This window comes from Panthera pardus, unplaced genomic scaffold, assembly GCF_024362965.1.
Source record: "Panthera pardus isolate Hobbes unplaced genomic scaffold, ASM2436296v1 HiC_scaffold_17, whole genome shotgun sequence".
Classification (NCBI taxonomy): Eukaryota; Metazoa; Chordata; class Mammalia; order Carnivora; family Felidae; genus Panthera; species Panthera pardus.
Window position 1 is genome coordinate 22297031 of NW_026526732.1, and position 16021 is coordinate 22313051.

The following is a 16021-nucleotide window of genomic DNA, read 5'->3' on the forward strand; positions in this document are numbered from 1 at the left end:
GAGAAACAGAAAGAGAGCATGAGCAGGGAAGGGGCAGAGAGAGAAGGAGACACAGAATCCAAAGCAGGCTCCAGGCTCTAAGCAAGCGGTCAGCACAGAGCCTGATGCGGGGCTTGAACTCACAAACTGTGAGATCATAACCTGAGCCGAAGTCGGATGCTCAACCGACTGAGCCACCCAGGCACACCAAAACAAAAACTACCTCTTAAAGCTAATTAACATGACAATTCTAATTCACATGCCAATAATGTAAGTGGGAAATTACAGAATCAAGATATCTACTTTTCTCCCATATATTTCATTCAAAAAAGTGTTTCTCAAATATCTCATATGTGCTCTAAACAGTTCCAACAGGTAGAGATACAGCAAAATTAAAAATAGACAAAGGAGACAGATCCTAGCCTTCTTGAAACTTAAATTCCTTTTTGGTGGTGGGAGAAAAATATATATAGACTATTAAATGGTAATAAATGCTATATTAAAAAACTACAAAGGGGGAGAGCACATGGGTGGCTCAGTAGGTTAAGCATCTGACTCTTGGTTTTGGCCTAGGTCACAATCTCATGGTTTGTGAGTTCGAGCCCCATGTCAGGCTCTGCGCTGGCAGCACGGAACCTGCTTGGGATTCACTCTCTCTCTCTCTTCTCTCTCTCTCTGCCCCTCCCCTGCTAGAGCATGCATGCTCTCTTTCAAAATAAATAAATAGACACTAAAAAAGTTTTTAAAAAGACTACACAGGGAATTATGGAGGGTTTAAGATTAAACACAGAGGTTTGGCGGGGGGGGGTGGGGGGTCACTCTGAAGACGACACTCAATAAAGACCTGAAGGGAGTGAGCAGTGCAGGTCAGTGGGGGACTGTTTTGGTCTTCAGCCAAAGGAGCAACAAGAGCCCTGGGTCAGGAGTGTGCAGGCCTGTTACCGCCTAGAACAACACAGGGGCGCCTGGGGGACTCCGTCAGTTAAGCGTCCGACTTCAGCTCAGCTCACGATCTCAGTTTGTGAGTTCGAGCCCCGCGTCGGGCCCTGTGATGACAGCTCAGAGCCTGGAGCCTGCTTTGGATTCTGTGTCTCCCTCTCTCTCTCTGCCCTTCCCCCACTCACACTCTCTCTCAAAAATAAATAAACATTAAAAACAATTTTTTTTAAAGAACAACACAGAGGTGGTGGTGGTATAGAACCCAGGTGAGCCATGTTAAAAAATGTCCTTTTACTTAGCAACATCACAGTGGTCATAAACCACCATAACTCGTCGAGAGCAAACATAATACTATTTTGCTTAGACCTACTGGCTATTAATCTATTTTCTGATATATTAGAATGGTGTCTATAACATTCTGCCTAATGTCAAGTGCTGGGACATATCACATCCCAAGACACATCATGGGATGTGTCACATACTGTGACATAAGACTTCTGAGTTGTAGTTTAGGACTTTTTCACTTACGCCTTGCTGCTACTTTGAAGAAATTACTTAGCCCAAGCCAAAAAAACCTCTTCCTTTATTTTCAACACTGTTTCATCCTGACACACTGTCTTCTCGAACCATTCCCAATCGTTTTGCAAATTTACTAGACCAAGGAATGAAGGCCCTATCTCCACTGCTGTACTCAGACCGGACTTTGCACATTGTCAGAGTTCTTTAATCATGATGAATTTAGAAATATTCCCTCCTGGCAAGTAAGGTTCAAGCTCAAACTTAAAAGAGGGCTTTTCACTGGAAGGGAGGCAATATAATCTTTGGAAAAAATAAGGAAAGAAACTATAATAGAAAGAATTTGTCTCTCCTGAAGGACACTAATCTATAATTTAGAAAAATAGCACGTTTTACCAAATAAACACATGTACAATTTGAATTTCTTTTTCTCTAAGTGAAAACTAAAACCCCATTGTTAAGTTTTCACAGATCAGGAAAAAAATGAGTGGATTGGGCTTACAGGCCTGTAGGGAATCTTTTTCAAATGTCCCATTCCATTTTTAGCCCATGATAAACAACTCATGAGGAATTTCAAAACTACAAAAGCTTTCTGGTGTGGTGACTTTATAAGCTTTGAGACTGGCAGTTCCTAGTCTGATTCCGAGAACTTCTTCAAAATATGACTTCTGATCAGAGGCAACAATATGGTCATGAGTGAATTCACATTGCCTTCATAGCATAATGTTGATCATAAGAAGAATGCCACATTTATTAAGGCAGCTCAGTGCAGAGGGGAAACACGTGTAGGTTTACCAGTCGTGTGCCTTGAACAAATAACTTCTCCTCTCCGAGCCTCTTTCCCTTTCCACAGATTAAAACATTCGGGAGATTATTAGGATAAAATGAAATGGTTCTAGCACATAGGAAGTGCTTTAATGGTGGTTATGCCTTTCTGCTACTTGGAAGAAATTGTTTAGTTCTAGCAACGAAAATTTCCCTTTTTTTTTCTTTCCCAGCTTTATTGAGATATAATTGATTAGAACATTGTGAAGGTTTAAGGTGCACAACAGGATGGTTTGATACACATATATCTTGCAAAATAACTACCACAAAAAATGTTTACACGTCCATCACCTCACATAGTTACTTTTGGTGGGTGTGTGTGGTGAGGATATTTAAGATCTACTCTCTTAGCAAGTTTCAAGTATATAACACAATATTTTTAACAAAAGTCCCCATTCCCTACATTAGATCCCTGGCACTTACAGCTGGGAGTCTGTACCCTTTGACCATCATTTCCCCAACCCCACCTTCACCTAGGACAATCACCATTCTACTTCCTGTTCTTATGAGTTCAACTTCTTTTAGATTCCATATGTAAGTGTGATCACACGGTATTTATCTTTCTCTGTCTGAACTATCTCACTTAGGATAATGATCTTAATGTCCGTCCGTGTTGTCACAGAAGGCAGAATTTCCTTCTTTTCTATGGCTACATAACATTCCATCATGTCTATATGCAACGTCTTTAACTCTTCATCCAGCAGCAGACACTTAGCTTGTTGCCATGTCTTGGCTCTTCCGTTTTCTTCTCTTATTTTCCACACCATACCTGACACACTGCTATATCCCATTCTTAACCTCTTTTCAATTTCACAAGACCAGAGAAGGATGGCTCTAGACCGTCCTGTTGTAATCGTATCTGACTCTGTATATCAACAGAGTTATCAAATCCCGATAAATTGGGAAACGCTCCTTCTTGGCAAATAAGTGTTAACCTCAAACAAAACCACGTATCTTTACACCCAAAAGCAACACTGTATGTCACAGCTTTCGCCAACCGCCAACAAATCCCAAAGCCAACGGTGGTTCCCCCCTGGTCCCTCGTCCGATAGCCGACTCGCTCGCTCCGACTCACCTGGCCTAGCTGGGACCACAGTCGGGGATCCCAGGGCCCTGTTCTGCAGCAACACTCTCACGGCACTGGTTACAGTTGGCTCTTTTTTTGGGCTCATCTGAGCCCTAGCCTACAGGAAGAGCAAGAGAGACGGGGAACAAGTCTGTAACCTCAGGTAGCACTCAGGAGGTAAAGCTGTTGCCACTTAACCAGTAGCAGATGGGGGTCAGCTCCAGGACATGCTGCACCCACGGGGAGGGGACACACGCACACCCTGTACCCTCGTTCGCCTGTCCTCCTGCTGGTTCTCAGAGTCACGTCTGGGTTTTGGCACTTGCACTCCATAATCAACCCCTGAGGGGAGTGGTGATACGTTAATCCTGTAAAATTCATTGTATGGAGACATAAGAAATCACTTAATGTCAATAAGGACAGTTATGGAACATTTTAGTCGTTCCTTTCACTTGAGGATGATTTTGTTTTTAAATCCACGAACGGAGAAGAAAAACAGACGTTGGCAGGCAGCATATGTTTTAAACACAGAATTCCATCATCTCCACACCACGCCCCTCCCTGCCGCGCAGCAGTAGCTGAACAGTTACATTAATACAGAATGAGGACCCGAAGGTCCTTCGGGGGCTTCCTACCTAGCTACCGGTCCCAACATCTCCATGGCAACTACTGCATAAAGATAACCTGCTACTCCAAGTGAGAGTTCTCACGTGGGCAAGGAGGGCCTCGGGGCTACAGCAGGCAGCTCATCCCCATGCAGACAAAGACAGCTATTTCCAGAGGCCCGTACTGGTCTCTTTTGGTGAAGGCTATAACACATTTTTAAAGTTGATTATGTTTAAAATAGAAACACATTTCAGCTGTGCTGTGAACAGCCCTTCAGAAGTAAGACGACCCCTCCCGTCTTGCTCCACTCTGAATGGGCCTCCCTATTAGCCCGGCCCCTGAGTGGTGAAGCTGGCAGAAGACAAACAAGGGCTGCTGTTCAGATACACTCTACGGGGAGTTTCCTCAGAAAGCAGCTAATTTTTCTTCTGCGCTCCCAATCACCACTTAGTTCTGGAAAACAAGGAGAGGAACGGGGCCAAGTCACTGGTTACACTCAGGACGGCCAGCTGGCCTTCTTCAGGAATAAAAAGCACTTCCGTTTGCTGCTTCCCTGGGCTCCCTTTGGCCCCACTAATGTGACGAACTTCGTGAACTGGTTAGAACATTTCGAAGAAATGTAATGCGCCCTTCCCTGCTTTAGAAGGTATAGGTAGAGTTTTACTTAGAAAACTTTTCCGGGGCGCCTGGGGGGCTCGGTCGGTTGAGCATCCATCCGACTCTTGGTCCCGGCTCAGGTCATGATCTCACTGTTCGTGGGTTCAAGCCCCACGCCGGACTCTGTGCTGACAGCCTGCTTGGGATTCTCTTGCTCTCTCTCTGCCCCTCCCCCACTAGCGCTCACTGTCTCTCACACTCTCAAAAATAAATGAATAAACTTTTTAAAAAATTAAAAAAAAAAAAAAAGAAATTTTAAGAAAGAAAACTTTTCCACCTCAGTTGAATTCAAGCCCAAAGCATCATATACCCTCCAGATTGTGGTGCCTGTCCCACTGACAAGAGAGGATGGCCAGAGAGGAGGAGGAGGGTGGGGCAGCGTGGAAAGAGGAAAGGCAGAGGAGACGTGTGTGCAAGCCACTTTGCTTATGGTGTCTATAATCCTCGCAACAATGTGGCAAGGTACAGATTAAAGTGAGTCTCAAAGAATTTGTCTAAGTTTACCTACGGATAATAAATTAAAGAATTGAAAGTCAAACCCTAACTAGTGATTGCAGAACCTGGGTTCCTTCCACGTCGCACTGCTCCCATGCTATTGCAGGTATAAAGATTGAATCTCTACAACTATATTTATCATAACCACCCTGCCTGCTCCACCAACACATCTATCTCCTGCTTCCTGTGTTTCTTTATCTAGATGTATAGTATACTACCTTCTCAGGCTCCGAAGCTAAAATCCTTGTCAACCCCGATCCTCTTCTAGCCCATATCCAATCGGCGTCTCAGACCCCCCATTCTCAAATTCTTCCTCTGCATACAACCCGTTAGTCCTCTTTCTCTGGGCCTGCGTTCTTTATCGGTTGCTGGGACTCCTAACCGTGGCCAATCCATCTGACCACTAGTGGCAAAGGTGATCCTTCTAAGACACCAATTGTGTCACTCCAGTCTGCACTATTCAACCCATCGACACTGCCCACAGAATGACACAGGAGGCAGGTCACAACCAGACAGGAGAGCTAAGAAAGGCGATCTGCAGAGAGGGGAGCTAGCAGAAGCATGCCAGGAAGAAGGGACAAGTTGAGAAAGTGGAGAGGACGACTTCCTGGGTTCAGGGGGGACTTTCCAGTTCCTGTGTGAGGTCCTCAGATTTGAGGGCATCTCGCCACTTCCTCTGTTCCTCCTCTCTGAACTGACTCGAGTGGAAGCCCTTCTGGATCTGATGCCCCCTCACCTGCCCCTGCCCCCTCGCACACAGACACTCCTCAGGCCACAAACCGGACATTTTGTGTGTAATATCCTCCCCAACACCCACTCCAGGCTGGTGAACCCATCTGATATTCAAGGAGAAATGCTGCTCTTCTTTGAAGGCTCCCATGGATCACACTGGCCTCTTCCTCCATAGCGCTCCTGCACAGGTCAAATCCCACAGCTTCCGACTGCCTCGTTTCCAAGCCCTCCTCCACCTCTGTTGAATTACAAATGCTCATCAATCAGCACCTAGCACAGTGTCTGGGACAGAGTAGACACTCAGTAACTGTCCAGTGTATACGGAGCCAGAGCTCAGAGTCCAGAGTCCGCGGGATATGCTACTGTGGGACAAGCTCCCACCCCCTATTACATACTGGATTTTGTGGAAATCTTTCTCAATGTTTCATACCGTCAAGTATTCAGACCAGTTTAATCTTTCCTTGGCATCGGAGTCATGTTATGAGACTAACAGTCTCCATAGTATATCGTAAGTTATATCCCTGGGGCCGCTGATGTGTGTGAAGCTGTTTGCCGGACCTCAGTTCTGTTTTCATAAGTCTGTTGTCTTCCGGATCAGCCCGTCCATTTACTTACCCGGACCTATTTGTAACAGCCTGTTTCCATTCATTTACTTTACCTTGCTGATTCTATGGCTTTAAAGAAAAGGCTGCAGACCCCTCCTCTATCAGAGAACAACACACACGACCTACAGAACAGGTCTTCCTTACGACAGCTTGCCCACTCGGCCAGCCCCGCTTCAGGTTCGCAGTGCTTTTCTGGATGGCTAAGGCTGATAGTCACTGTTGCATACATGCACAGGGTTTTACCGTAACACTACAGAAACACTACTTATATATTCAAGGCTTCATCCTGAGAAGCTTCAAACACTGTAGAAATATTTTTTTCTATAATATCCAAAGGTGCTGCTAGCTAGAAAGCATGCCTCAAAAGAAGCCAACTTCCATGAGGATGAATGACAGTGAGTAGCGACCTTGATCCTTATACTTCTGGGGATGGGTAATTTAGGTTCCCTAGCAAACCCTACCTGCTCACCCCGAGCACGCAAGGGCACAGAGCCAACACCTGGGGAGAGATAGTTACCTGCACCCTGGATGCCATTTTGGCTGCTGTCTGGGCTGGATCAAAGACTCGGCGAGAAGACTGATCCTTGCAGAAATTAATATGCCGACTGGCTGCGGTTTCATTAAACCTCCTCATACAGTATGGGCACTGAATATAATCTAAATGCAAAGATAACAACAAAAGGCAATCAATGTTTCAAAAACAACTCTGGAATGGGCTATATGAAATGAAATAAATGAGATATGACCTCTGCTCCAACATAAAAGAGCAAAAGTCTCAGACTATGGTTTGAGACAGCGTTATGCCTGAGGGAAAGGTGTGCAAGGGCGGAAATAAAGGACAGAGCATGGGGAGACATCTTTCTCCTCTATACATTTATTTCAATTAAATGTGTCTCTTTAAAATGTTTATGTGGTATTTTCTTTTTTTTTTATTTAAAAAAAATTTTTTTTTAACGTTTATTTATTTTTGAGACAGAGAGAGACAGAGCATGAACGGGGGAGGGTCAGAGAGAGGGAGGCACAGAATCTGAAACAGGCTCCAGGCTCTGAGCGGTCAGCACAGAGCCTGACGCGGGGCTCGAACTCATGGACCGCGAGATCATGACCTGAGCCGAAGTCGGACGCTTAACCGACTGAGCCACCCAGGCGCCCCATATGTGGTATTTTCTTAGACAATAGACTCATTATATTTAGGCACTTCTCAATTAAATGAGATATTCAGTGAATCCTTATATAAAGGAAACAGTCCTGGGATCACAGACGGTTGGTATTGATGACGGTGAAGGACACAGAAGATGAAAAGCCCAGGCTGTGGTACTAGGTGGGACGGAAGGTCACCAGAGAGGTTATGGAGCTCCTCTTGCTCTTTATAGAAGGAGGAAGGTGTTTCAAATTTGTGGGTTTGGGGGTGGGATTTGAAGTCAGTGTTGCTGGCAGAAAAACACATGACTTCTGCAGTGGTTGATTTTTTTTTTTTTTTTTTACTCAACTCCTAAATAAGGAGGCAAATAATAAGTTCAGGAAGGAGGTAAAGGAAAAAGAAAAAGGTGGGGTTCAAAAAGGAGAAAGGGGAAAGCAGGAGGAGTGGTAGGAAAGCTTCAGGGTCAGAACGTCCCGGGCAGCTCTGTGGGCACCAGGACCCTCTGTGCTGCTGCCCACTGCTCTCTCTCCGTTTGGCCCTTGTTTGTAATGACTAACCAGTGAGCGAAATGGGATGTGCCAGAACCACGGCCTTTGTAGAATGAAGAGACGCTCAGAGCAAAGCCATTTTGGAGCCCACCCCTCTGAAGTAAGCCGGAGTGTGAGATTTTGTTTTTGTTTTGTTTTAGGCACTGGTAAGGGATGACAAAGTGGATAGGAGCACTAGAAGAGAGTAACATTCCCCTCCCCCCCTGCCAGGAAAGATCTGAGACAGCACCGACCTTATATAGTCACCCACATCCACATCTACACGGGTGCATGACTATTTGAAGCAGTGATGTCTTCAAGATTAAGAGTCTTTTTGAAGGCATCTTTTAAAACAATTTGGGAGAGTTTTGTTTGAACAAATCATTTCCTAGAATGAATACTAGTAAAATGTAATAATTGGCATATATAAGAAATTGGAATATAACAGATGAGTACTTAGCCTAACCTTCTATTTCACATCCTAGAAGGCAGTATGTAATCATCAATTCAATCTGTATTGAACACCTATTACGTGCCCGGCACTGGTTTATAGTTGGGGGCACAACGACTCTGCAGAAACAAAGTTTTCCCACAGTGGTGAAGGTTTTTCCCTTGAACAAAATAAAATAGGGCAGCATTGGGAAATGATGAAGGCCCTGCAGCCTGCCTGACTGGTTTTGAACCTGAGCTCTTCACCTGCTACATGCGCGAACATCGGCAAGTTACTCAATATCCCTTAAGCTTCGATTTCCCCAGTCCCTACACAGCACCTATTTCATCAGGCTGTTGTGAAAGTTAACTCAGATAAGTCACACTAGGGCTCAGTACAGTGGGCAGGTGGAACATCCTATTACTATAAGGAAACAGGCCCAGCAAGCTTGCGTTTCCAACTACCAAACAGGAATGAAACTGCTTATAAAAGTAAAATTGAAAGTGCATTATTGTGCAGAATTCATGGTGGTGATGGAGAAAGCAAACCTAGAACTCTTCTCTTGCTTTGGTGGTTTCTTGAGTTTTACCAGCTGAGAGTCAAGGCTTTGATCAGAAATGCTGTTACCACAAACCCTACTCAGTTTGTGCAAAGACAGTGATCATGGCAGTGACTGGATGGCTTCTTCACTCCCACTTGTTCGTTCATTGATTCACTGCCACCCTTCTGTGTGGCGCTGTATGCCATCCCGGACACAACAAAGCTGAGGTGTATTTCCCTGCCAACAAAAATCTCAGAGAAAACTAGAAGGCTAGGCAAAGAAGTAGACAAGTGCCAGTCATGATGTAAGCTTCTAAGGAAGCACTGGGTCCTCCAGGGTCCCAGAGGAGGGACAGGAAGCCAAGACTTAAAGGGGCAGAGGAAGGGGTGGCTTGGGTGGCTCAGCTGATTAAGCACCCAACTTCCACTCAGGTCATGATCTCACGGCTCCTGAGTTCGAGACCCACATCGGGCTCTGTGCTAACAGCTCAGAGCCTGGAGCCTGCTGCAGATTCTGTGTGTGTGTCTCTCTCTCTCTGCCGCTTCCCCACTTGTGCTCTGTCTCTCTCTCTCTCTCTCTCAAAAATAAACAAACATTAAAATAATAATAAAGGGGCAGACAAAGAAAACTTCAAATACTCTGAGAATGGAAAAAAATAGTTTTGCAACAATAATCTGAACAGAGCATGACTGGTTTACATGGTCCACCGTCATCTCAATCTGAGTCCCCTCTTCCTCTATCAATAATGGTATCGTGGGGCGCCTGGGTGGCTTAGTAGTTAAGCGTCCGACTTTGGCTCAGGTCACGATCTCGCGGTTTGTGAGTTCGAGCCCGCGCTGGGCTGACAGCTCAGAGCCTGGAGACTGCTTCAGATTCTGTGTCTCCCTCTCTCTCTGACCCTCCCCCGTTCATGCTCTGTCTCTCTCTGTCTCAAAAATAAACAAACATTTAAAAAAATTTAAAAAAAATAATGGTGTCATAAAAGTCACTATGTGCTAGTTATTTCCAAAGTAATGATCTTTAAAGTCTGACTACAGATGGGTTCTTAGGACGACTATGGGAAAGGTGGCCAGATCTCAAAAACATTCAGCAAGCATCATTTTTAAAATGTAAGCATTGTGTTGAGTGTCCATGTCTATGAAGCCTGTGAAATGGGCACTAAATGTCCCAGGCCTCACTGAAAATCTCAACGGCAAATATTCTCTATCATTGTTCCTATAAAGTATCACAGCATCCTGGAAAGTTGAATGATTAGCACATTTACTTAAGTTGGGAAGAATTACAATAAATATACGCATGTCACAAAAACTGAGTCATGAAATCAGGAATCATGCTGAGAAAACAAGGAAATGGTCTGCAAACTCATGCATACTAGGCCGCATTATATATAACCCCAGTTATAACTGTATATGTTTTCTAGTATTTAAGACTGAGAATATATGGACTAATATAAAATCCTCACATAGTCTAATGGAATAGTAATGAAAAATGTGCTATTTTAGATAATCGTTTTGTTTGGTGCATAAAATTATATTAAGGGCACAGGGAAGAATTTAATTATAAAGCTATGTTTTAGCATAAGAACATGAGGGCAGAAAAATAAACTGTACACGGGATGAGACCTTACAAAGAGAATTATTTATTTTAAGGAAACAATAATCCCCACATTTTAAATCCAATGTGGAAATTAGAGAAATCCACACAGCAGGACAGCTGACATAGTTTCGTTTATTTGACTAAAGAACTATAAAGTAGCCATCAACCCTGTAGCTTCTGCTATTAACAGGAAATACTGCTCATAAAAGATTTTTTTTGTTATATAAGGCTTGTTGCCAAAGTATTATCAAAATCACAGCCATAGATCTTTCTACTTTCACATTATTTTAAGCTATATTTCATTAGCACCCAGCAAAAGTGAAGCAATTATTAAGATTATTTTCTGGCACACCAGCACGCCCACAACAGTTGTGGCCAGGCCTCTTAGCCAGCTGCGCTGGGAGCTAATCCCACCCACCAGCACGCCCACAGCAGCTGCAGCCAAGCTGCTCGGCCAGCTATGCCAAGGGCCAGCCTCGCCCAGCAGTGCACTCACAGCAGTTACGGCCCAGTCACAACGAGAGGGCACAAGCAGCCCACAGAGAGCACACTCCTGGAGCTCCTGGTTCTGGTGACCAGGGCGGATTGCACTATTGGGTCCTATAGGCCTTCTACACAAGACATCTACCTTCCTTCAAGACCAGGAAACATAAGTGACCTACCAAATACATAGAAACAAACACAGAGAATAAGAAAAAAAAGACAGAGAATATATGCCAAACAACAAAAAATAAAAAAACAGACAAAATCTCAAAAACACACACAACTAAACAAAATGGAGATGAGCAATCTCCCTGATAAAAAGTTCAAAGTGATGTTAACAAGGATGCTCACTGGACTTGAGAGAAGAGTGGATGAAGTCCATGATAACTTCAACAAAGACAAAGAAAATGTAAGAACCAATCAGAGAATAGAATAACAAAATGAAAAATGCACTAGAGGGAATCAACATAGATTAGAGGATGCAGAAGAATGGAACAACAATCTGGAAGACATGGTAGTGGAAATCACCCAAACTGAACAGCAAAAATAAAAAATAATTTTTAAAAATGAGGATAGGTTGGGGCACCTGGGTGGTTCAGTCAGTTAAGCATCTGACTCTTGATTTTGGCTCAGGTTATGATCTCACAGTCATGAGATCGAGCCCCATGTCAGGCCCCATGCTGGTTGTGAAGACTATAAGATTCTCTCTCTCCCTTTCTCTCTGCCTCTCTCTCTCTCTTTCTTTCTCTCTCTCTCTCTCTCAAAAGAAAAAAATAAATGAGGATAGGTTAAGGAACTTCTGGGACAACATCAAGCATTTTAACATTCGTATCATGGGGGGCCCAGAAGGAGGAAAGCAAGAAAAAAGGGCAGAAAATTTACTGAAGAAATAAATAATTTTGAATAATTTCTTCAATAATATTGAAGAAACTTCCCTAACCTTGGGATGAAAACTGACATCCAGGTCCAGGAATCACACAGAGTCCCAAATAAGATGAACCCAAAGAAGTCTACTAAGACGAGTAATAATTAAAATGTCAACAATCACAGATAAAGGAAGATTCTTAACAGCAGCAACAGGAAAGCAACTAGTTACATACAAGGGAATCCTCCACATAAGGCTATCTCCTGATTTTTTAGTTTCTGCTAAAACTAAAGTCATTTAGTCATTAAAGTTATTCTGCAGAAACTTTGAAAGCTAAAAAGGGGTGGCATGATCTATATTCAAAGGGCTGAAAGGAAAAAAAACCTATAACCAAGAATACTCTACCTGGCAAGGTTATCATTCAGAATTAAAGGACGGATAAAGAGTTTCCCAAACAAAAGTTAGAGTTCATCACCACTAAATTGGCCTTACAAGAAATGTTAAAAGGGCTTAAGTGTAAAATAAAAGGCCATAAGTAAGAAAGTAAGAAAATTATGAAAAAAACAGTTTCACTGGTAAAAGCAAACATATAGTAAAGGTCAATCACTTATAAAGCTAGTATGAAAGTTAAAACACAAAAGTAATTAAATCAGTTACATCTACAACAACATGCTACTACTAAACAACCAATGGATCAACAAAGAAATCAAAAAGGAAATCAAAACACACCCTGAAACAAATGAATTTGAAAACACAATGTTTCAAAATCTTTGAGAGGCAGCAAAAGCAGCTCTAAGAAGGAAGTTTACAGCAATATAGCTTACCTCAAGAAGAAAAATATCAAATAAGTTATCTAACCTTATACCTAAAGGAACTACAGAAAGAACAAACAAAGCCCAAGTTAATAGAAGGAAATAATAAAAGTCAGAGCAGAAATAAATGAAATTAGGACTAAAAAAGCAATAGAGAAGATCAATGAAAATAAAAGAAGATTCTTTGAAGAGATAAACAAAATGAACAAACTTTTAGTCAGACTCATCAAGGAAAAAGGAGAACTCAAATAAAATTAGAAATGAAAGAGGAGAAGGTACAACCAACAATATAAAGATACAAAGAATTATAAGGAACTACTATTGAAAATTATATGCCAACAAACTGGACAACTTAGAAGAAATGGATAAATTTCTAGAAGCATGAAATCTTCCAAGACTGAATCATGAAGATATAGAAAATCTGAACAGACCATTTACCAGTAATGAAATTGAATCAGCAGGGGCGCGTGGGTGGCTCTGTCAGTTGAACATCTGACTTCCACTTAGGTCATGATCTTGCAGTTTGTGAGTTCAAGCCCCGCATCGGGCTCTGTGCTGACAGCTAAGAGCCTGGAGCCTGCTTCAGATTCTGTGTCTCCCTCTCTCTCTGCCTTTCATCTACTTGCTTGCTCTCTGTCTCTCAAAAACAAACATTAAAAAAAAAGTTAAAAAAAAAAAAAAAAAAAAAGAAATTGAATTAGCAATCCAAAAACCCTGAACAAAAGTCCAGGATCAAATGAATTTGCAGGTGAATTCTACCAAACATTTAAAGAAGAGTTAATATCTACCTTTCTCAAACCATTCCAAAATACTGAGGAGAAAGACATGCTTCCAAATTCCTTCTATGAGGCCAGCAACCTGATACCAAAACCAAAGCTACGACCAAAAAAAAAAAAAAAAAAAAAAAAAAAAAAAAAAAAAAAAAAAATTATAAGCCAATATCTCTAATCAAATTTAAAGCAAAAATCCTCAACAAAATATTAGCAAACCAAATTCAAATTAATTCACATTAAAATAAGTAAGTCACAGAGAGGAAAAATACAGCATAGGGAATATAGTCAGTTAACACCAATAATTTTGTATGATGACAGATGGTGACTACACTTACCATGGTGAGCACTGAGTAATATACTGAATTGTTGAATCAATATGCTGCACACCTGAAACTAATATAATATTGTATGTTAACTACATCAATAAAAATAACTAAATAAAAATAAAAAATGTTTAAAAGATCATATACCACAATCAAGTGGGATTTATTCCCTGGGATGCAAGGATGGTTCAATATCTGCAAATTAATCAATGTGATACAACATGTTTAAAAAAAATGAAGGAAAAAATCCTTCAAATAATCCTTTCAATAGAGGAAGAAAAAGCATTTGACAAAATTCAACATCCATTTACAATAAAAACTCTCAACAAAATGGGTACAGAGGGAACATACCTCAACATAATAAATGCCATATATGGCAAACAAAGAGCTAGCATCATACTCAATGGTGAAAGGTTGAGAGCTTTTCCCCTTAGATCAGGAACAAGACAAAGATGTCCACTCTCACAAGTTTTGTTCAACATACTACAAGAAGTCCTAGCCACAGAAAACAGACAAGAAAAAGAAATGAGACATGTAACTTGGTAAGGAAGAAATAAAACTGTCACTATTTGCAGATGACATACTATATACATAGAAAACCCTAAAGACTGTTAGAACTAGTAAATTAATTCAGTAAAGTTACAAGATACAAAATTCATATGCAGGAATCTGTTGCATTTCTATGCACTTTAAATGAAGTAACAGAAAGAGAAATTAAGAAAACAATCCCACTTACAACTTCATCAAAAAGAATAAAATAAATAGGAATATATTTAACCAAGAAGGTGAAAGACCTGTACTCTGATAACTATAAAATACTGATTAAAGAAACTGAAGACAACACAAATAAATGGAAAGATACACCATGCCCGTGGAATGAAAAATTTAATATTGTTAAAATGTCTATAATATCCAAAGCAATCTACAGATTCAATACAATTCCTAACAAATTATCACTAGCATTTTTCATAAATCTAGCATTTTCACAGATCTAGAATAACAAAATTTTTATGGAACCACCAAAGACCCTGAATAGCCAAAGAAATCTTGAGAAAGAAGAACAAAGCTAGAGATATCACAATCCCAGATTTCAAACTCTATTACAAAGCTCTAATAATCAAAACAGTATAGTCCTGTAACAAAAACAGACACAATGGAACAGAATAGAGAGAAGAAGGCAAGAATATACAGTAGGGAAAAGACAATCTCTTCAACAAATGGTGTTGGGAAAACTGGATGGATACACACAAAAGAATGAGAATAGGCCATTTTTTTTTTTTTTACACCATATACAAAAATAAACTCAAAATGAATTAAAAACCTAAATGTAAGACCTGAAACCATAAAAGTTCTAAAAGAAAACACAGGCAATAAACTCTTGGACATAGGAGTTAGTAATATATTTTTGGATCTGTCTCCTTAGACAAGGGCAACAAAAACAAAAATAAACTGGGACTATATCAAACTAAAAAATTTTGCACAAAGAAAGAAACCATGAACAAGACAAAAAGACAACCTACTGATTGGGAGAAGCTATCTGAAAATGATATATCTGATAAGGGGTTAGTATCTAAAATATATAAAGAACTCCCAGAACTCAACACCAAAAAAATCTGATTAAAAAATGAACACAAGACCTGAATAGTCATTTTTCCAAAGAAGACATACAGAAGGCTAACAGGCACATGAAAAGATGCTCAACATCACTAATCAGGAAAATGCAAATCAAAACCAAAATAAAATATTACTTTACACTTGTCAGAAGGGCTAGAATAAAAAAAGACAGGAAAAAACAAGTGTTGGTGAGGATGCAGAGAAAGGTAACCCCCAAGCACTATTGGTGGGAATAGAAACTGATGCAGCCACTGTGTAAAAGAACATGGAGATTCCTCAAAAAATTAAAAATATAAATACCAGGGGCGCCTGGATGGCTCAAGCTAACTCTTGAGTTCGGCTCAGGTCATGATTTTATGGTTGTGAAATCAAGCCCCGCCTTGGGCTCAGCACAGAGCATGGAGCCTACTTGGGATTCTCAGTCTCCACTCTCAAAAAAAATAAATGAACATATATATATATATATATGGAGAGAAAGAGATAGAGAGGGAAGGAG

The 16021-nt window shown here is 41.2% G+C and overlaps 1 protein-coding gene across 1 annotated transcript in view; it reads right to left on the minus strand.

Annotated features, from left to right (window-relative positions):
- ZC2HC1B (zinc finger C2HC-type containing 1B) overlaps window positions 1-16021 on the minus strand; it is a 41539-nt gene that overhangs the window by 4100 nt on the left and 21418 nt on the right. Inside the window, exons 5-6 of the mRNA XM_053904413.1 lie at window positions 6938-7077; window positions 3335-3443 (exon numbers count right to left, since the gene is read on the minus strand). Coding sequence (XP_053760388.1) covers window positions 3335-3443; window positions 6938-7077 — 249 coding nt within the window. The remainder of the gene's footprint in view (window positions 1-3334; window positions 3444-6937; window positions 7078-16021) is intronic.